A 22322-nucleotide genomic window follows, 5' to 3' on the forward strand; every position below is an offset into this window, starting at 1 on the left:
GGAAAAGCAAAAGCCCTTGAGCTAAAAGGCAGTAGAAGATGGCCAGTTTGCAGCTCACCTGACAGGTGCTTCCCGGGGTCATAAGTCTTCATGTTTGGGGCAGTGTAAACTCAACACTAGAACATTCTCGGGAAAATGAAAGGGAGGGATCAGGGTCATCTGCAGGTTGAAATGAGGAATGGAAAAACACTAGGAAACTGGCCTGAACATAGCTTCACTTGGGGTTGGACAGTGCTAAGAACATAGGGTACCTTTCCAAGGGTCTGCCTAGGAGCAGCCGAGACTGTTGGTTACGGAGGACTCCTGCCTCCAGAGAGTTCCGAGCAGCATGGTGCAGGGTTGGTAGGGTGCCTGGTCACTTATGCTCCCTCCTTACTATCTAGGCATAACCCTTTGACTCCCCAAAGTGTCTCAGTGTGGACAGTGAATTATATGTCACCCTGCCTGTTACTAATTCTTGTCTAGAGATTATTTTGTAGGCATTTTCTCAAAGGAATCAAGCACAGGGTAGAGGGAATAGTGCCCATGTCCACCATGAAAAGATAGTAGCAACTGGTGAATAGCAAAGAATATTTATCATCACATAAACTCACAACATTTAATTTCGAAGAGTTTACTTCATCCTTTTATTTAATGACACAAGGGCTTCTGTGTGTAGTAAATACCAAGAATACATAGATACATGAGCAGGGACTTAACAGTCTTTATGACACTTGGGGGATTGACCTCACCCCAGGCTCTCATAGGTGTGGATGATGCCCTCATTTTGCACATTAGGGATCTGAGGCAAAATGATTTGTACAAGATCACCAAGGATTTGAGTCCAGGCCTTCTGAGCCTAAGTTCAGCCTGATTTCCAGGGCTAATGAACATCTCTGACACATTTGAAGCAGGAGTCCTTTCCCTTAGTTGATGCGCTTGGATCAACTAAGGACAAGGAAAACTCTCTGACAGGAAGACTCCTGTCAGTTCACTCTTCCTGGTAGGGATGGGGTCGTTCCTGAGGGCAAGTTCTTACTTTTTTTTTTTTTTTTTTTTTTTGGTGTCGGGGATCAAACCCAGGACCTTGTGCACGCAAGGCAAGCACTCCACCAACTGAGCTATAGCCCAGCCCAGGTTCTTACATTTTGGCTTTCAGGTATACCCTGGATTAGGAGGAAAAACAGTTCATGTTCACAATCCTATCTCAGCCACTGATTCGTGTGATCTTGGCTAAATTGCATCTCTGGGCCTCAGTTTTCCTCCCATGACACGGGCTAACTGCTGCTGTCGCCTCCAGGATGGTCAAAAGAATCAAAATGAAGGACAAGGTTGGGGGGATGGCAAAGACCACAGAGCACAGGTAAGTGGTGGTGAGCTTTCTGACTCTCCTAATAGTTCTGAGAGACCCTGGGAGAGGGCGCAGAGGGAGTCCCTGACTGTTCTCCCTGAAGAGATGATCCTTGCCCCCACCATACCCCTGGATAGTTTTCCTATAACTTGTGGGAGAGTGCCTTGAGGCTGATGGGAGAGTGCCTTGATGACTGACAGCTTCATTTTCCACAGCACCTCCTGTCATGTCCCCCCGGCATCCCTGGAGGCCCTCTGACCTGCTCTGGCTATTTATGGCTCCTCCCGTAGACCTAAATTCCTGGCTCTCCTTTCCAAGTCAGACCAGTTCCCCCCACTGGCCCCAGAGTTACAACAGCTAATCTGGGGGATCAGGTGCCAAGATCCTGGCTCCTCCCCCTGCAGCTGCTACTACACTCTTTGGGGGGCTGGGTGCCCTGTCCCTTACCCCTACCCCTGTTGGGGAAGGTTCTATCAATGTCCTCCTGCACAGGAGGAAACTGAGCAATGAGGTATTTTATTCAAGGTCACACAGGATCTCAGTGGTGTGCTGGGGTTTGAACCTAGCCTTTTCCTCCTGCATCTTATGCTGCCTGGACCTCAGTAACAAGGAGAGCAGTGAACTGACATTAACACAGCCCTGGTTGCTGGTCGGACAATACCCTCAGCACTAGCACATTAATTCCTCCACTCTTCACAAGGATGTTTGGGGTAGGTACTGTTAAGAACGCCCATTTTACAGATCTTGGATCTGCGACCTAGAGGTTAAGTGGCGTGCCACTAGTGAAGCAGACCTATTTGTTTCCAGTGTCATGCTCTTGACCCCTTTGCCGTTCAGTCCCTACCCTACCAGGATTCCTGAGGCCAGTTAGTGAGGAGGGGAAGAAGGAGCTGGGGCAGCTGGAGAGGCCCGACAGGAGCTCTTGCAGGGAGAGCAGTCTCTGGCAAGTATTTGATATTGAGGGGTACATGTGTGTGTCGGGGATATAGGGATAGCGACACCACATGACTGTGAGTGGGGAGAGAAAGCTAACAGAACTCTCCCAGCATTTCTCTGTGGGCTCCTGTCCCTGAAGGAACTGGGTGAGACCCTGGATAGTTGCAGCCAGCCACTCCCCGTCCCATTTTTTTCCATGATTATTTCAGAAAACATTCAGGAGCTCTCTGGGTGGATGAAAGGGAGGGGATGAGGTCAGGCCTGCCTGTTCCTTGGGCCTTGGCTAGATGTGAAGCAGAGAGGCCAGGAAAAGGGCTAATGGAAAATAGAACCTCAGAGGAAAGTTTAAATTCTCACTCTGAAAGAAGATACCTTGGGGGTGCATGGTTGGAGTCAGTGCTTTATGTGCAGGGACAGCTGGAACCCCAACAGAGTGTTGCCCCAGAGACAGCTCGGGCGTGCCTGCCCCTTCGGTCACTACTGAGACAAGGTACACAAACAACAGGCTACGGGCACCAGACACCCCCTGGCGGGCAAGAGTCTGCCCCCTCTGGAAACCACTTTGTTGACATAAACACGGGGTGTCCAGGGCTTTAAGCCACCTTGGCCAGGGACAGGGAAGAAAGCCAAGGGTCTCCCAGAATCTGAGGCTGGGATTGGCGAGGGCACCAGAATCACAGAGTGGACCGGGTTTTTCAATCTTCAGTAAAGGACACAGCGCTTGCCTTCCCTTGTAGAACACGCTGCCCTGGGAAAATGGTGACACCCAGGACTTTAATGCTGGTCACTGTGATCCTCCATTCCAGCAGCCACTCCTGGCTCTGCCCAGCTCCCTCAACATTACCTGGCTTGAGTCTTTGAAGAAAGTGGTCTGATAAGAATCTGCCCATTAAGGTGACTAATATGGTTCCTTTGAAGGAGTGTTTGTAAGGCCAACAGACCTACAGGGACAAAGTATAAACTCTGCAATCAACTTTTGAGAGAATTCCAGCCCTTAAAATGAGTAAATTGTTGGAGTGGATCCAGGTACAAGAGTAGGGGGCTTTTCTCGTGCTCCTCTGAGTGGACAATTTCTGTGTGGGTCTGGGGACCTTGTAGACATAGACACTAGGTCAAGAATGAGACCCTGAATAGACACTGTGGAGGCCTCTCGTGGCTTGCACACTAGAAGAGGGGACCTGAGCTTATGAAGGGTCTTAAAAAGCTGGAGGGCAGAGGGGGTCTTGGAGGGAAGGAAATGATTCAGGGGCTCTACCTGAGTATAGAAAGAGGAAGCTCGGGGTCTAAGGGAGTCCCCAACAAGTCCAGCTGTAGACTGAGTACTTAATGAGCTGCTAGTGAGGATCAGCAGTAAAATCCTTACAAAAGGGTCTCGGGCTTGATTCCTGGCACTACAAGAAAGGGGAACTCTGGGAAGATTCTGAAACTGAGCTTAGGGTATAGGAGAACCTCAAGAGATAGAGTGGGTGGTAGCCACCCACAAAGGAAGATGTGATTTTGGAGCCTGGCCCAAGCCTGACAAAGAGGAGGGTGGCCTCTGTGCCATCAGCTCTGCCTGCTGAGGGTTGCAGGAGCCTGAAGTGCACTTCCTGCCCCTGCCTCCTCCCAGCCCAGCTGACTGACCTCTGCCCACCGGATGTACACCTACAAGTCTGCTATCTTACCTCTCCTCTCTTATGTTTCCATTCTGCAGAAATTGGCAAAGAGAGGAAGAGCAAATTGTTGAGGAAAGAGAGGAGAAACGAATATATCACTACCTGGCTTTGCTCTTTCACCTACCTCTCCCCTCCTCTCCAGCCATGGGGTGGGAGATATGCTCAGCCTTGTGAGGAGTCTGTCTCTCCCGCCTGCACAGAATAAATCATATTCAGACACCCATTCCGATGCATAAGGAATAATACTACCCAAGGACAAAGAAGCACATGTATGTGATTTGGATGGCATACATTGGGCAAAGACAAGAGGTGGCTCCAACTCTTTTATAGGCTCAACTCTGGTGAAAAGAGAGGAGAGGCTGAATGCAGGTCTCTTCCAGACTAGTCTCTGAACTCAGAGTTGGGGTAGGGGAAGGGCAAGAGGCCCAAAAGTATTGAGAGACTGTGAAATTAGAGCCTTCTGCCTAGGATCAGGGAGCTGGTGCAGAGGGGGATTTTTAAAGGACGGATCTTTAGGGTCAGATCTTTAGGTTCAGAGCTTGGGGTTGGGATCCTACCCTTTCATTTCATGCTGAATTTCTGTACAAGGCCAAGAAGCCCTTTAATTTGGCTCATGCCAGTGAGGGCCAGGGACACTGCCCAAGTTAATCTTCTTTCTAGGACTGTGGGTCTTGACAGCTGGTTTGTGGCTTGCCCTGGGGAGGTCAGAGACATATCAGAGACATGGTGCATCTTCTTGGAGGATCACCTTAACTTCTGAAATTAACTGGTTATGCGAATAAAATCCCAGCAAATATTATAATGCCTGTATGTAATGATAGTAGTACCAGTAGGCGTTCCTGGGTGTTGACTTGTCCAAGGTCCCACAGTGAGAACAGAGCTTGATAAGAAGCCATGCAGTGGTGGCTCCCAGGCCCATCTTCTGTCCATCAGAATTTATAATGAAATTTGGAAATTTAAAAGTTTAAAACAGTTAATGTATATAAATGGAGCCATAAGTTAAACCAAAAGCAAAATTTATTTTATTTTTTGTGGTGCTGGGGGTAGACCCAGGGCTTTGTGCATGCTAGACAAGTGATTGACCACTAAGCCACACCCAGTCTAAAAGCAGCTTTTAATAATTTGATTGAGGTAAAGATAAGATATACAAGAATAAGTAAGAGCTGGTTGTTTTGTGCCTGTGATGATGGCCAGGTTAGCTCATGACCTGAGGAGGAGGCTCCACTTTGCTAGCTGTCAGGTTTGGGAAGTACTTTACTTACTGCCTGCAACTCGGAGCAGGGTAGGCCTGCATTGGGCCGCAGGTGCTTACCAGCCAGGTGGTTTCCTGGGGTCCACTCCTGGAACAACAGACATTTATGGAGAACTTATTCTCTGCCATTATCTCATTTATCCCCCCCCCCCACAAATCTGTGAGGTCCTCATTTTGGAAATAAGGAAAATGAAACACAGACAGCTTAGGTTGCGCTAGGTAACCAGTTAATCAATGACAGAATCAGTCTCCAACCTCGAGTTGGTCTGACTCCAGGGCCAGAACTACAAACCACTGTACCATATTATCCTCATTCCCCAAGATGATCTGACTCCCTGGGTCTGGAGCTGGGCTGCATTCTGCACCTCAGTAAGTACCCCAGAAGGCCACTGGACCACACTTTGAGAAGCAATGCTCTATAGCAGCAGTTTTCCATCTGGCTGCAGATTAGAACCAGAGATTTCCAAAACTATTAAAGACCTTCCCTTCTTTTTCAGTTGGTCCAAAGTAAGGGTGGGAGTGGTAGCATTTTTTTTTAAAACTGTGACAATGTATTCATTAATCCATTCAATCTGTCAAAGTAGGTCTGGGTATCTACTTTGTGTCCTTCCCTGCCCTGGGGCTGCAGATACAAAGGTAGGTGGGACCTATGTTTGCTTTCCCTGGACACAGGTGACTGGCTGGCTGGGTGGAGTCTGCTGTTGGTGGAGGAGGGGAGGCTGGGTGAGCTCTGAAAAGAGCAAGTTCATTTTCTTCTCAGATGCTGCTGCTGCTGCCTGGCTGCCCTCTTTGTAAGGTCTTCAGCCTCACCCTAGAGGACTGTTTGTTTGAACCCCCAAGCTCCTTCTCAGAAAACCACAGATTGTCAAAGTTAAACAGGGCCTGAGAAATGATCTATGTCCTGAGCCCTTGAACTTTCGTAGGCAGCTGACAAAAGTCCTGGGGATCGTGTTAAATCTAAAGATGCCGGGAGCTCATCGCAAAAGGTCTAAACCACAGGTCTCCGCTGGGGCCCCAGGAACATGTCTATTTTAAAATGCTAAAAATGGCTCTGGCACACTTTTAAGCCAGGGTTCTCCGTCTTGGCTGTAGCAGAGGCGGTCCTGGGGAGTTCTAAAACCATCAATGCCCTGGCCTCATCCCTGGAGAGTCTGATCAGTATTTTTAAAAACTTCCTGGTGATTCCACCAAGCAGCAGGTGGAGGCCCCCTGACTGCAGGGCATATGGGGCTTTCCAGCTGGCCTTGTGCAGATACTGGGGAGGCATCCCAGGACAGCCACTCCTTGCCACCATCACAACTTTGAAACAAGAGCAGAGAAAAATAGGAGGAGGGTGGAGACAAAAATTTAAAAGCCACTGAGAGGGTGGAGAAAGGGAGAAACCAGAAGGCTGGATAAGAAGTTCCTACTGAACTCACCTCCCAGCTCCCTAAGGCTTACATTCACTTTTTTCCCTTATTATATTAATAGTTAAGTGATATAAAAAATTGGAAGTATAAGAGTATATGAAAACAAGAAAAAGCATCTGTAATCTTACATCAGAGATAATCACGTAAAATCTTAGCATGACATACATTTTAGCTTGTTATTTTAGTATTGTTATAACTTATATTGTTATAATATTTTATGCTGAGAGCCATAGCCAAGTAGGAATGACGCATGGCAATTTCCTTGTCAGCCTACCTAAAGTTGCTTAGAGGGAGGACTCTCCATTGTGGAAATGGGCTTGCCTTGGACCCAGGTCATTTGCAGTGACATTGCATGAATGTTTGAGAGTTTTGGTTTGAAAGGTGACCTTGCTCAGGGATTAGGGCGGCTCCAGGTTTGGGGTGGATCCTGCTGGGAATAGGGCGTATCCTGGAGGGCATGTATTTTTCCCAGAACGTGTGTGTAGAGTGCTGGTGAGAGTTCGGAAATAAAGAGTTGCTGTTTGAATCTACAAGGCTTTTGTGGTGGCTCGGTTATTTTGTGCCCAGACTGGTGCAATTTTAATATTGTATTATATAATATATAATTATATAATCTTTAATCTTAACATGGGACATTAGTATCCTTTTTACTTTATTTTCCTGTTTTGCTTTTATGTAATGTTTCAAAAGGTTTTGGTTTTCATGTAATTAGAAATCTAAGTGCTAACCATCATGCTGAGTTTGGGAGGGCTTGAGAGGGGTGGAGATGGCACCTACCCTCCCCCAGGTGTGATCACCCATCCATGTCTACTCACATGCAGGGGCAGAAGCTTCTATGCCCACTCTGCAGCCCTGGACACCCTGCACTCAAATGTGCACTTGGCATCATACTTTCAAAGTTATTAGTAGAATTTCATATTTAAGTATTGAAAGATTTCTCCCTCTTTCCCAGATCTCTAAATTCTAGGGAAAAACAGTACCAGGGTACCCAGGAGAGTGGCCATATTAGACACAATGGGTCTCTGCTCCTGAGCCTGCTCACAGTCTCTCCTTACTCCTGCCTCCTCTCCCATGCCCTGGGGTCCCAGTTGCTGTTCTCAGCCTTGGATTGAGGCTGGTGCAGTGGATACAGGTTGTTTCTCCACAGGTGGCAGGTCATGGCAGTGTTCATAGTGTATTTGAGGTCAGGCTCAGGTATGACCATCTTTTCATTCTCCCACAGTGGCCAGGTACATAACAGGTCCTAGAGAGGATGATGTCTTACCTAAGCTGACAGTAACCAACCTGGAAGGACCACATTATGAAGGCAGAAGCCAGAGATTCCTGGGCCATTTTTATCCACACGGAGCCAGTCCATCTGCTCCAGCCTTACCTCACGGGGTTGGATTGGTGTACTCTGGTCTCCTGTGCAGATCTACACAGGGGCAACTGGCACTGGGATGCCCCCTATTTGAAGCCTTAGCTTTTGTCTGCTGGAGCCATAGGGATGAAGTTCATCCACCTCATTTTATTTCCAGGGGGTGGAGCTGCAAATGCAAATGTCCGATTTCTTGTGGCCTGACTCTCAAGGAAACAAAAGCCTGATGTTTGATTAAAAAGCTACCATGCTCAATTGCTTATTGCTTTCTTTGAATGTCACTTGCATGTGAGACAAGGGATAGACCTTCCTTCAACCAAGTCCCTCACCCAATATCATTCTTCTCATCTGCTCAATATTTCAGCCACCTCCCTGTGATTGACTGGATTTGAAGGAAAATTACCCAATTATTTCCAATGCTCTAGAGTGACAACCTAATCCATCCTTTCCTGCCAAGAACACTTGTCCTAGAAGCTAGGAGGGCTGCCCCGCGTGCCTAGAGGGCTGCCCTGCGTGCCTGCCTGTGCATCTTTTTGTCTTTCTTTGCTTCTCACTGTCCATTTGCTCATCTTCTGACTTCCTGTCTTAGTTTTTCCTAGTTTTCTCTCCTGTGTTGGACGTTCCTTTCACTGCCCCTCCCTTCCCCCATCCTCTTTCCTCCCATTACCCACCGCTCCCAGGGCTTCCTTTTCCCCAGGCCTCACCCTCTCCTCACTGCAGGCAGCAAGGTTTCTCTACCAGGGTCTGATGGTGCATGATATGTGGAGGCAGAGAGGCCGAGGGATAGGAAAAAGGGGGAGCAGGGCTCCCAGCTGGTCTGCTTTTCTCAAATGATAAAAGTAGCAACACTAGCTGGGGAATCCAGGCTGCTGCTTGCAGGGCCCTAAAGTTTCCTCTCACCAGAGGTTCCCCTGGTCTGCGAGAGACTTGTGTGTGTGTGGGGGGAGGGAGTTACTGAGGATCAAACCCAGGGTCTCAAGCATTCATGCACGCTAGGCAAGTGCTCCACCCTGATCTATACTCCCAGCCCTGCTAGATCCTTGGTGTCTGGGGTTTGGAGGGAGCCCCTTCATGGTATAGTTCAGGGTTTGTTGTTATGGTTTGGATGTGAGGTGTGCCCTGCAAAGCTCAGGTGTGAGGAAATGCAAGATTTAGAGAAGAAATGATTGGGTTATTAGAGCCTTAACTCAATCAGTCAATCCATCCTCTGATAGGATTAACTGAGTGGTGACTGAAGGTGGGTAGGGTGTAGCTGGAGGAGGTGGGCATTGGGGGCGTGCCTTTGGGGTATGTATTTTATATCTGGTGGGTGGAGACCCTCTCTGCTTCCTGATCATCAAGTGAGCTGGTTTCCTACCTCCCTCACTCTTCCACCATGCCTCACTGCAGGCCCCAGGTATGGAATCAACCTTCTATGGACTGAGACCTCTGAAACTGAGCCCCTCAGATAAACTTTTCCTCTCCTACAATTGTTCCTGTCAAGTCTTTTAGTCACAGCAGTGAAAAAAGCTGACTACGACAGTTTGGCTCTGTGAGGGCTGGCCCTCATGTGATAGCTCAGCTCCCCAGCTAGGATCCCATTTATGCCTCTGGTCTTTGCATCCTATGAACCAGATCTGTGTCTGTAGGACTGGTAGGGACCTTTAGATTTCTTCAGTGCCTTTCTGTAACCAGGATTGTCCCCAAGCGAGGCAAATACTGACTTTGGAAATGAGTTCATTAATTGTGAACACAGACCCTGGAACAGGCTTCTTGTTGCCATGACCCTTCCTTATTTGGAACTCGAGCTTGATAGATATTTCACAAAGCCCTAGAACTTCATGACTCAGAGATAAAGGCAGCAGACAGTGGAGGTGGGTGGGGAATCTGGGCAGGAGTGGCCTGGTGCTTCCTGGAAGAGTCCTACCTCCCAGTCACCCTGAAGAGGGGAAGGGAAAGTGTCCCTGTCTGTTGTCAAAGTCCAGTCTCTTGTGTGACTCAGACAGAGCTTCGTCCAGCAAAAACTAACCCCTCCCCTCTTTTTCATGTCAAAATTCTGGGCACCCCTTCCTTGCTGGTCATTTGAGCATGAGGTCTTCTTTCCAACTGGCTGCTCTCTAATTCTTCCCTCCTGTCAGGGAAGGAAGAAGAAGGGAGGGGGCTGTGTCATGGACAGAGGCTAGAGAATCATCAACTGAGACAAAAGCAGAGGAAGTGACCACTTTTTTTTGTTAAGTTGTATTTTATTTCCAGTGGACATAATAAATGCACATATTTATAGGGTACCATGTGCTGTTTTAATTCTTGCATACTTTTTGTAATGATCAAATCAGGGCAATTAGCATGGCCATCACCTCAAACATTTGTCATTTCTTAATGGTGAGAACATTCAAATTCTTCTAGTGATTTTGAAATACACAATGCATTATTGTCTATTATTGTCACCTTATTGTTCGATATAACAGCAAAACTTAGTGCTGTCTAATTGTAACTTTGTACCTGTTAATCAACCTCTCCCCATACAGCACTCCTTCTGATACCTGCACTCCTGTGTTCATTGCAGCACTTTTCACAAGTACCAATAGGGAATCACCCTAAGAACTGGGATACTGTTCAGCCTTAAAAAGCAGAAATCTTATCATTTTACATGCAGAATCTAAAACAGTTGCTCTCATAGAATTAGAAAGCGGAAAGGGGGAAGTTACTTGTTTTCTATGGGAAACGGTAACTGGAGGTTGCAGGAACTCACCATGATTCAGTAGGGAGGCAGGCCAGACCATGGTGATAACAGTTTCCATTTATTGAGCACCCATTCTGTGGTATTTGCTTTCCATTTACTAACACAATAATGATAACTACTATCCTATGCAAAATAGATATTATTATCTCATTTGACAGACCAGGGAATTGAGGCTCAGAGGGGTTAAAGATTGCCCAAAATTACATAGCCAAAATGCAGGTCACCTGGGATCCAAAATACATCCTCTTCTCTCTCCGCTGGCCATTCATTCAACAACTCTTTATGCAACATCTGTATGCACCTGAAGCTGAGGCGACAGTAGGAGACAGCAGGGACACAGATGGAGGCACTTTCATTCTAGTGGTGCCGTCTCTCCTGGCCAGAGTTCTTAAGGGCTCAGCCCCAAAGTTCAGCTCTCCCCCAAGGGGCAGTGTCTCTGCTAACTCTTGAGTGCGAGGAGTGGTTCCAGCACTGGGTAGGAAGCGGATTCCAATGCCACCAGCTATGTGTGGGTCAGTAGCCCTCCCTGTACATCCGCATTTTTCCCTGTGCGGGAAGGGGCGGGCTATATGCTAAGCTCCCTTGACCTGTACATTGGCACCCGCCTGCAACTTCGTACAGCCTCAGAGCCTCAGGCCCAATCCAGACTTCCGGAGAATCATAACGTGCATTTTAATAAGGTCCTCTAGGTGATTCATGCACACACTGTAATTTGAGAAGCTCTGGCGAAATCTGGCTTCTCTTACCTTCTCTCATTTTAATAACCTCTGGCTGGGGCAGTGGCTCACCAGCAGGGGGCGCCGTAGGGAGGGGTTTCAAGGTGCACGGCCTGTACCCAGGTGAATCCTTCCCTTTCTCCTCCCTTCTGGACCTACACTGCTAGCTAACTTGACTGACTCCTGGGATCCTCGGCTCCTACCTTGACTCGATGGGACTTTGCCAATAGAAAAGGACACTCTCCCCGACTCCTTATGGACCCTGGGAGGCAGGAGTCGGCCAGGAAGCTCTAGGCCACTCCTACCTGATTCTCCGCCCACCTCCACTTGTAGGCTGGCCTGGCTGACCGAGTCTGGCTGACCTGTCTATTTCTCAGAAGGAACTACTGTTCCGGGACAAGCCAGCAACCTCTGGGAGGAATTAGCCAGAAAGGTGAGCCCCTTTCTGGGGCACCTGGAGGTGGGTGGGCACTGCAGCGGGGTCACCTGGACTCAGGGGAGGGGCGAGGCCAGAGTGTGGGGATCTTCTGTGGCAGGAGAGGAAAAGGGCCCCTGCTGCTGGGTGCTGCTGGGCTGATCTGTGCACTGTAGAAATGTGGGCATCGCTAATGAGCGCTGGCGGTGACTCAGCCGCGGCCTCACTCATCCCAGTGCTTTTATGTCCGGTAATGATAACTGGAGATCTAGCAGATGTTGGGAGGTGCGGTGAGAACAATGAGGGAGAAGGGTTGAGTTTAACAGATCTGAGCAGCACTTTGCAGCAGGACTCTGGATCTTTGTGCTGGAGAAAGCAACTACCTAGGGACAGGCGATGGCAGGATTCTCAAGGGCCCTCATTTTAGGGAAATGCTATTCAGGACAATCTGGGGCCTGGAGCAAGACAAACTGGAGGAATGGGTGTGTGTGTGGGGGGGGGGGCCGGTATGGAGTTGGGAGGCTCCAAACCATACTTGAATAACTGTAGTGCTGCAGGTTCTGTTCAGCAAAACTGGGGACCTTTTCCCCTCCTGGGGCTAGGGGGAGGATGGACTGAGGGTCAATGCAATCTGCAAGAGCTCTCAGCCTGGGGCCCCAGGGCTGAGTTGGGGGAGGAGCTAACCTGCTAGGTAAATGAATGGTCTCCTCTTGAAGGGCCCCTGAGGCTTTGGGGCTGGTACATACATACCAGCTACTCTGGGTGGGGATGCTGGGCCAAGGGACATCACTGCACCACGCAGTGAGGTGGGGAGGATTTGGACTCTGGTCTTGGGAGGCCCCAAGAAGGTTGTTGCTGTAGAAACAAAGTGGGTCCCCCCCTTCCCTTCCCACTAGCTGGCTGGTCCCCTGACACTAGTGCATTGGTGGGCAGGGGGTAAAGCACATCACTCATGGAACCAAGGGCGTGCCGTTAGGTCCTTCTATTTCTTTTTACTCTATTTCTATTTCTTTCTTGTCCAGCTTCATTCCCTCTAGAGGAGGAAAGAAAGGCCTGGGACAAAAGGATGGGCGGGGAGGGTGAGGGGTGTTTCTGAAAGTCCTTGTCATCCTGGCACATCCTTCCTTTCTGTCTTCAGTTGGTGCTTAATAGTCCCCGTCCGTCCTGATCTATGAAATGAGATACAAATAACACCAGCTCTTTGAGGATCAAATGAGATGAGCCATGGAGAGGGCAGCGGTGCAGAGGGAAGCTCCATAAATGATAGCTATTATCAGAGTTAAAATTATGAATATGGAAGCACCAAAAGAAAGGGATGGAACCTGAGGAGTAGCTCGAATCCACCTTCCCACCAGATGTGGGGCACTGTCAGCTCACCCGAGTCACCTGTGTGCCCTGCAGGCAGGCTGGCTGAAGAGGCTGGCACACTGACCGCAGGGTCAGGTTTTAAGGCACAGGGGGCAATGCAAGCCTCCCTTCCGGTCCACATCTTCAGTGAGGAAGCCCGGTAAAGAGGCCCCACCTTGAGTCCATCCCGAGGACATAGAGGAGCTTCTGCCCTGTCAGAAGAGGGTGGGAAGGGGGCTTAGTTTTCCTGGAGAAGGAAAGAAGGTAGGCAAAACCTCAGCTCCAGGTGGGTGGTGTGAGAGAAGGAGCAGGACGTAATAGATGCCAGAACTTTTTCAGTGGAGATCCTGGTGAATCAACCCGAGGGGATTCTGGAAGGAGTACATCCTGCCTCACAGATCTCAGCCGCCAAGTGAATGAATTCCACTCCCTCAGCAGCTCCTTGAGAGCTGAATAAGACGTCATCTTTGACAGGACCGAACTTCCCACAGTGCCTGATACACAGCCGGTGCTCAGGAAATACTCATTTGGGAGAGCTGCATGTGGCGGCAGATGATCAAGAGCTGCTCAGGCTGGTGGGATGGCGATGGAGAGAGATGCGCGTGGGGGAAGAGACTGCCAAGGGAGGGTTGGTGACCCAGAGAGGTTCTACTGAACAGGAGGGCTGCAGAGGGGACCCAAGGCAGGTGGGGAGAAGTGGGAAAAGTGGGAGTCAGAATGAACCCGTCCCATAGAGTGAGGGGGTGTTGGAAATCAGGGGGACTTGAAGGTGGATTAAGGAAGAGCTGGTGTTTATACTGGAGGCTGCTGGGAAGTCTTCTGTGAGGAGCAGGCCCCCACCTTTGTTTTTCTTTCTTTCTTTCTGCTTCTTTCACTTTTAACTTTTGTTACTCATGTTATATTGTGTTTGCCTGGGAGCTACCTTGGGAGTTTCTGGCAGAAGGAGGGGCATAAAGAAACAAACACATTTGGACAGTGCTTATCATCCACGAATGATATCACAGGACTTCCCTCCATCCTCAGGATCGCCTGGGACATTTCCCCTCCACCTTTAATAACTTTGGAAAAGAATGATAAAGTTTACATAAAATACGTGTTTGGTGCCATTCGTAGTCCTTGTTCACATCTTCCGCCCTCTCAATTTTCCATGGCCTTTAGTTGTGACCAGTGGGAAGAGTTTGGGGGGTATCCTTCCAGACCTGTACTGTCTTAAGACAGCAGTCACTAGTACATGTGGCCACTGAGCACTTGAACTACAGCAAGTCCCAGCTGAGATGTGCCTTAAGTGTAAAATACACACGGAATTCACAGACTTGGTGTTGGAAAAAGAATGGAAGATATCACAATAAATTTATATTAATTGACTGCTGAAATAATATTTTGAATGTATTGGGTTAAATAAAAATAGCATTAATTTGTCCTATTCCTTTTTTAATGTGGCCACCAGAACACTTAAATTTACATATTTGGCTTGCATTTTGTTTTTATTGCGCACGACGACTCCAAATCTTTCTCTGCACATTTATATCTACACACACACACACCCATAAACCCATATCTATACGTATACACTTGTCTTTTTTGCAGTGCTGGGGATTGAACCTAGGGCCTCTCACATGCTAAGCATACACTCTACCGCCGAGCCATGCCCCCAGCCTATGCCTTTTTTTTTTTTTTACATTAATGAGATCAAAGGAGGCCTATGTGTGTCTTGCTTTTTTCACTTAAGATTTTGCTGTATCAGCCACTTGCAGATCAAGATAAAGTCCTCTTTTTCCTCCTTTTTTTTTTTTTTTGTTTGTGATGTTGGAAATTGAACCCAACATCTCACTCATGCTAGGTAAGCACTCAACCGCTGAGCTACATCCATAGCTTCCCCCACCCCCCACCTTTTATATTTTATTTTGAGACAGGGTTTTGCTACGTTGTTGAGGCTGGTTCTAAACTTGTGATACTCTGACTCAGCCTTCTGAGTTGCTAGTGTGCCACCACACCTGGCCAGGGTAGGTATTTTGACAGGTGAAGAAACTGAGGTATACTAATCAGATAAGCATACCCATCCACAATGCCCTAGATAGCATTTGAACTCATTGTCTAAATGTAAACTCTTTCTGCCTCAGAGTTTATCTTGATGTACTAGGTCATGAAAAGTTTGTCAGAGAGAGAGAGAGAGACAGAGAGAGAGAGAGAGAGAGACAGAGAGAGACAGAGAGATGGGGGAGGTGAAGGTCTATGAAAGGAATTGATCTGGCAGCTGTGCTGGAATGTGCTCCTTCACTGCAGCCACATGGAAGCCAAGTCTTGGCCTCTACAAGTCTTGACTCAACCCATTTTTTCCTCCAGGCCCTTGGCCTTGACTGGCACTGGGTGCAGGAGAGCCAGCAGCATCTAGTGACCAGGCGGATGTGCCCCCAGGAGAGTTCCTTCCAGCCCTCCCAGTTCCTCCTGCTGGTGGGGATCCCAGTGGCGAGTGCTCTCCTTCTGGTTCAGTGCCTTCGCTGGTATCGCTCTCGCTGGCTGCTGGGGACCTGTCTGAAGCCAGATGGGCAAGAAGAGCCAGTGTCCCCGTCCACTCCACTACCAGAATACGATGCTCCACGGCAGTGCCCACCAGCCACACTGCCAGAGATAGCTGCCTTCTACCAGCAATTGCACACGCCCACGCAGGGCCAGACCATCATCCGCCAGCTGATGAACAAACTGTTGGTGTTTTCGGCTCGAGAGGTGGACCACCGTGGCGGTTGCCTGATACTCCAGGATACAGGCATTTCCCTGCACATCCCTCCAGGTAGCCATTCCCAGCCTCCTCCTCAGCATACAGTTGTTGGAACTGTGCATTAGGACACCACATCTGTTCATAGGCATCTTTTTAATTTTGAAAATTGTTTTTCTAGTATAACCTTATTGGATCCAAAGACAGACATATTACTTTTCTTTTGTGACAGCTTCCTGGCAGGTGGAAGTAAAGTGCCTTGTTCTAGTGACACTATGCGTTGACAATTCTCAGATAAAAGGAAGAGCACGGTTTGCAAATCTACACAAGGCCCTGTATGGGTTAGCAGCAGCCCTGGAAGGACGGGCGCTGACTGGTTTAGGATTAGGCCATGAGTCAGCTCATGGCCGTCTCGTTCATGTGGCCTCTCTGGGCCCTGCTGGGGGCCTCTCCTGGGCTTCGGCCTACCAGCTCTCTTACTCTGGCTGACCTCTTTCCGGGGTAAGGGTGCCTGCCTACCAGACCCGGCTCAACTCTCCATCTCCCCAGGTGCTGTGGCCGTGGGCCGCCAGGAGCGGGTATCCTTGATTCTGGTGTGGGACCTGTCAGATGCCCCGTCACTGTCCAGGTCTCAGGGGCTGGTGAGCCCTGTGGTAGCATGTGGCCCCCACGGAGCCTCCTTTCTGCAGCCCTGCACCCTCACGTTCAAGCACTGTGCCCAGCAGCCCAGCTACGCCCGCACCTACAGTAGCGACACCTCCCTGCTAGATGCCAAGGCCTGGAGGCCCCTGGGTCGGCCGGGGGCCCACACGTCCCTGGATGAGTGCCGCATCCTCCTCTCCCACTTCAGGTAGGCACCTGCCCACTGGCCTGTCTTCCTGCTCCCATGTCCCCCGTGTCCCTCTCTGGGCCTCTGTCCCGCTGTCCATGGCATCTTGTTTCTTTCCAACACTGTCCAGGGCTGTGCAGCCCACTCGCGTCTCTGCCTGCCTGGAAGTGTCTGTGCCTGGAGGGGGTCTGCTCCATTCCTACCAAGGTTTCTCTGCAACTGTCTCGATTTGTGTCTCTGTCCAGTACTATCTCCAAACTACTGAGGCCAGTTTGTCCCCTCCAGTTTCAACTCATGTTTGTCCTCCATCTCTGACCTTCTGGAATGTTAAGGTGTCTGATTCCCCATGTCCTTACCTCTTGTTGATGAGAGCAGGGCCATTTGTGGGGCCCCTCACAAGCATGGGGATCCTGAGCCTACCTTCCCACTCTCCCTGCCACAGAATACTCATTGGCTTTCCTCTGCACTCAGTGAGGGGCACCAGGACATATTCACTTTGGGACACCTCTAGCAGCCAGCCCAGCCCTCTCTAGGTCCTCTCCATAGGTCCCTCTGGAGTGCTCTCCGCACCTCCTGGGAGACCTGCACTGGGCCCTTCAGGTGACAGGAGCCTGGTGGTAGATGCACTGGGGTCTGGCATTTCCCCGCCCTCCCGTGCCAGTCCCTGCCACCATCTTCCTCTGCAGCCTGTACACCTGTGTGCTAGAGGCGCCTGTGGGGCAGGCTGCCCGTAAATGGCTGCAGCTGGCCGTCTTCTGCTCGCCGCTGGTGCCTGGGCAGTCCCACCTGCAGCTGCGTGTCTACTTCCTGAACAACACGCCCTGCGCCCTGCAGTGGGCGGTGACCAACGAGCAGCCCCACGGTGGGCGCCTGCGTGGGCCCTGCCAGCTCTTCGACTTCACTGGAGCCAGAGGTGACCAGTGCCTGAAGCTCAAGTACATTTCTGACGGTGAGGCGGGTGGGGCCTGGGAACTGGAAGCAGGGAGCCCCATGAGAAAGAGGGGTCCGTGGCCACCCCCTGGGCTGGGAACCTGGGAACCCTAAGTTTCTTTCCTGGACTCCTGGGCCAGCAGCAGCAGCAAGGAGACCCCCTGGTTTCTGCTGCTGCTCAGGAGCTTCAGGCTTTGTCCTCTTCCTCCCTCTGCTGTGTGCCCAGCCTTTGCTACCCACCCAGGACAGGGTGATGCCAGGTAGGGGGTGGGGGATGTTGTACCCTGAAGGAATGGGGGAGGGGAAGATGGAGGCTTTTATTGTCCTCCTGGGTGGAACTGGCATGGGAGAGGGCCTCCAGTCTTTCCTTGGACCCTCTTGTCCTTATGCTAGGGCTGCTGGCATTGCCCAGGGCAAATGCCACACTATATTTGTGTGGTTGCGGGCAGGGCACACGGTGGTGGTGCACGGCTGCTTCGGGGCTGGATGGGGGATGGAGGCTGCAGGGAGAGGGAGAGGAGGGAGTATGGGGTACAAGGCCCCTTTGGTTCCCTGCCCAGGTTCTGGAGAGTTCCATCCACTGAGACCCTCCTCACTTTACTCTTCCCACAACTTCCTTTAAGATTTGTGGAAGGCCCCACCTTCTGAGCCCCTCTGCCCTCTCTCCCCTCCCCAGGTTGGGAGAATGTGGATGACAGCAGCAGCCAGCTGGTTCCCCATCTCCACATCTGGCATGGAAAGTGCCCCTTCCGCTCCTTCTGCTTCCGGAGAAAAGCAGGTAGTCCAGGAGCCCCGAGCCCTCCTGCTCCCACCCACCAACAACCCTGATATTCTGCAGCTCCACGCTGGGCTGTGCACACAGACTTTCTGTTAAGGGGGTCATTGCAGATCCTTGCAGTATCCAGCCTCTGCTTCTTCAGAGCCCTAGTGTTCCTGTAGAGTCCCTTTGACATCTCCTCCCCTCTCACCCCCAGTCTTTTCCTCTCACATCTGTCACTTTCTACCTCCTCTTTTTAGTCAATGAGAACGAGGACTGCTCAGCATCAACCAATGAGATCATTGTCACCATGCACACCTTCCAGGATGTGAGTTGTTATTGAGGGGCAGAAGGAGGGGAGGGCCTGGGACAAGTCCCAGGTAAGGTGGGCCAGGGATCTGGTACCTGCTGAGTATGGTCCTAATCACATAATCAAGTAGATAAAGATGCCATTTTCCACAGAACAGACATCTCACTCCCTTGTCTGTCAATGGAGGAATCCAGCGGGGAACAGAACCAGATGGTAGATTAGCCCTTCTCCCACCTCGGGGACTGAGGCAGCAAGGAGACCTGGTATCTCCTAGGTGCCTACATCTGAGAGACGAAGCCTGGTATCTCCAGTGGGAGAGTGACCAGGAAGGGGGCCTGGAGTAGGTGGGAGGGAGATAGTTCTTTCCTCCATCTCACAGCCTCAAAGGACTATATGAAGAAATCAGGGGGGTTTCATCTTAGTGGAAGGTAGACAGGGACCCTGATGTTGTCTCCTGGGAGGAAGGTGAGATGGAGGGAAGGGGGCACAAGCGCCTGAGTTTGGTATCTCCCCCCACCCCATGACCGCATCCAGGATTTCTCATGGTAGCTTAGGATGCACCCTGTATGGGTCTTCGTGTTCCAGTCCCCAAAGAGCTCAGTGGTTCAACTTGAGGTTGAATGTGGGGTTCTGGGGTCAGTGAATTAGAAGGAAGAGAGAGGGCTGGGTGGGGCATTATCTCCTGGTAAAGTGGCTCTGGGTCACAGGCTGAATCAGAGACACAAGAAATGGGGGTAGGCTCTCAGCTTCTTCTAAGGGGAATGTCTTATGACCCCAAGTGTATTCATTGCCCTTCCCTGAACTCAGGGCTTGGAAACCAAGTACATGGAGATCCTCAGATTCCAGGCATCAGAGGAAGAGTCCTGGGCAGCACCACCCCCTGTCTCCCAGCCGCCCCTGTGCAATAGGTGAGGTGAGGGGTGACCTTTCTGCCTGGGGGATGTTTGGGATTCCTTCCCCAGCACCTACAGGGCAAGTACAGCGTTTGGGGGTCTCTTTGATCCTTCCCTCCAAGAACACTTTTTCCCCCTGGCTCAGGCTGCCCCCAGAGCTCTTTGAGCAGCTGCAGATGTTATTGGAGCCAAACAGCATCACAGGCAATGACTGGAGACGACTGGCCTCTCACCTGGGGCTCTGTGGCATGAAGATCCGGTAAGAAGGGCAAGATTTGTGGATGCAAGTGGCTGGTGGGTAGGGGTAGGGAATCCTCAGGGTAGGGAATCCTCCCTGGGAACTGGACCACAGATAAGGGGATGACTTAAAACATAACAGTAGCTACTCCCTACCCTCTTTTCCGTAGAAGGGTAGCTCTACTGATCACTGTATCCTCAGTACCTAGAGTAACACCTGGCTCTTAGTAGGTCACAATAAATGAGTTAACAATGAATCAATTATCATGCAAGTCACTGGGTGCTCGTGATTACTAACAGGTAGTGTGTGTAAAGCACGGGGCTATGCACCTGGCATGTGTTCACTCAATAACTCGCATTTGTGGTGGCAGTACAGCCACAGTCCCTGTCAGAGGAATTCACAAAGAAATCTGAATAATAATAGAATAATTCTGAACCAGGTCCCAGAACCCAGGCTGTGAGTGCAGGAGTCAGGGAAGGCTTTCCCAGGAGATGGGGCTACAGCTGGACTTTGAAAATGGTGGGTTTAAAAACCAGCCACTTATTTAAGCATTTCTTCAAGACCCACTATGTCCTGCTAGCACTGCGATACAAGAATGGCAGCCGGTCCCAGCTCTCAGGAGCTCATATCCTGTGTAGTAAGGGATGCAGAGAGTTTAAAAATAAAGTCAAGTGATCTTTGTGCCTGCTTGTGTGCATCTAAGTTGCCTACCACACTGGGAAAATACACAATAGCTGAAGAGCTAGCTATGACCAGAGGAACCTGCAATTAGGGCTTCAGGGAGGAGGGGTGGGAAGAGAAGAGAGCCATTGTCTGAGGGTAGCAGCAGAGGTGGTTGTGGGTGTGGTGTGTGCAAGGTGGGACAGGGACAGGCCTCAGGAAAGGAGGCTCAGGGTGGGAGGAGGGGAGCGAGGGTCAGAAAGGCAGGGCTTCACCAGGGCGGGGGTGAGCCAGAAAGTCAGGAGCACTGGCTTGTTTAGTGGGCAGAAGACTCTGGAAGATTTTTGAGCAGCAGAGGGTCATGATAAAAGCTAAGGTTTAGAGCAACTGTTTCCTTTCTGGTGGGTAGAATGTTGTGGCCTGGGAGACAGAGAGGGGAGCCATTAAGAGCCTGGGTGAGGCAGGAGTGTGTTTGCGATGGGGGAGGTGAAGGCAATCACAGAAATCAGAGCAAGCTCAGAGGTCCTTTCATCCAAGCAGCTGAGACTCAGAGAGGAGCAGAACCGGGGAGTTAGCTTCTGAGCCCCAACAATCTGAGGTTTTAAAATCCTGGGGCCTCAGGCCACCCAAGTCCCCTGGGCCCTAGGGAGAGCAGGAGGAGACCCAGAGCTAGGCTGGAGAGGAGGGAGGGTCACAATTGTGCCTGGAGGAGAGGGGGACCTCTCCCCAGCTCGCTCCTCTTGGCTCGGGCCAGGTTCCTGTCCTGCCAGCGCAGCCCCGCTGCCGCCATCCTGGAGCTGTTTGAGGAGCAGAATGGCAGTCTGCAGGAGCTGTACGACCTCATGACCGCCATGGAGCGGCTGGACTGCGCCTCGGTCATCCAGAACTACCTGAGCCAGACACCCAGAGGCAGCCCAGCCCCCGCCCGTGGGAGCGCCCTGGACAACCAGGGCTTGGAGCTGGACGAGAAGCTCTGAGCGTCTGCTCTCGGGGGCGGGGGAAGCCGGGGGTGTGCTCCTCTGCCCAGAAAGAAAATGGCAGCTCGATGGACGTGCCCGGAGTCCTCTTCAGAAGCCACAGTCCATGACCAAGGCCATCCAAGATACCAGAGCGCTCTCACCCGCGGGCTGCACCCCGACCGCCCCTGCGCCCACGAACTTTGTTCTGCGCGCAGGTCCTCTCTTGGCCAGCAGGGGGCGCGGGAGCCCAGGAGATGGCCCAGTCCGGCCAGCCTTAGAAGCTATTTCATAGACCAGTGGTCTGCCAGGTTGCCCCATGGGCACCGCATAGCAACAGTTTAGTCTACAAGGGTTCACTGAACACTTAGTAAAACCCAACACTGGGCTGGGGCACTGGCGGGTACTGGAGTATCTGAGGTGAGGCCTCGAACCTTGACCAGCACAGGTTCCTTGCAGGAATCAAGATGACCTTCACATGAGCTGAGGGCAAACTCTAAAAATAGCAGGTACCTGTGGTTAGGGGGTGTGATGGTCTGCTATGGACTGTGCTTTGTTTTAGGAGTCAAGAAGGCAGGGACGTTGAATATGGCCCTGGGATAAGGAGAGGGTTTTAGGGAGGATGTTGGGTGGTGTTCAGTTGGATTTAGGGGAAAGAGCTCAACTGTGCACAGTAGGAGCCAAGAGCAAGCACAGAGGACCAGAGACATTAAAGAGCTGCCTGGGTGGGCATGAGGGAGGGTGGCAGGAAGGTTTTAGAGCTGGGCAGTCACATCTGCTGTCCACAATCTCCCCTTGCTTCCTTTGCCTCTCATGTTCCAGCTCATGCCTGTCTTCCCCTCTCTGCAGTTCTCTCTCTCATAAAGCATTCAAGCTGAGAAGAAGCTGCAAGATTAACAT

At 50.7% G+C, this 22322-nt stretch overlaps 1 protein-coding gene across 1 annotated transcript; it reads left to right on the forward strand.

The window, feature by feature from the left end:
• Positions 1-1260: 1260 nt before the first annotated feature.
• Unc5cl (unc-5 family C-terminal like) lies at positions 1261-21710 on the forward strand. Its single transcript, XM_026383444.2, has 10 exons — positions 1261-1342; positions 1856-2040; positions 15480-15924; positions 16399-16699; positions 17365-17627; positions 18285-18386; positions 18626-18693; positions 19483-19583; positions 19714-19827; positions 21221-21710. The coding sequence occupies exons 2-10, from the start codon at positions 2032-2034 to the stop codon at positions 21441-21443; spliced, it is 1626 nt and encodes a 541-aa protein (XP_026239229.2). The 5' UTR covers positions 1261-1342; positions 1856-2031; the 3' UTR covers positions 21444-21710.
• The last annotated feature ends 612 nt before the right edge of the window (positions 21711-22322 follow it).

Source organism: Urocitellus parryii, chromosome 8, assembly GCF_045843805.1.
Source record: "Urocitellus parryii isolate mUroPar1 chromosome 8, mUroPar1.hap1, whole genome shotgun sequence".
NCBI classification, from domain to species: domain Eukaryota; kingdom Metazoa; phylum Chordata; class Mammalia; order Rodentia; family Sciuridae; genus Urocitellus; species Urocitellus parryii.

Excerpts from the sequence above, each read along its gene's own strand:
- Unc5cl (XM_026383444.2), top strand. Across the intron at positions 18,694-19,482 it reads CCATGCACACCTTCCAGGAT|GGCTTGGAAACCAAGTACAT; the intron begins GTGAGTTGTTAT and ends CCCTGAACTCAG. Across the intron at positions 19,584-19,713 it reads CAGCCGCCCCTGTGCAATAG|GCTGCCCCCAGAGCTCTTTG; the intron begins GTGAGGTGAGGG and ends CCCCTGGCTCAG.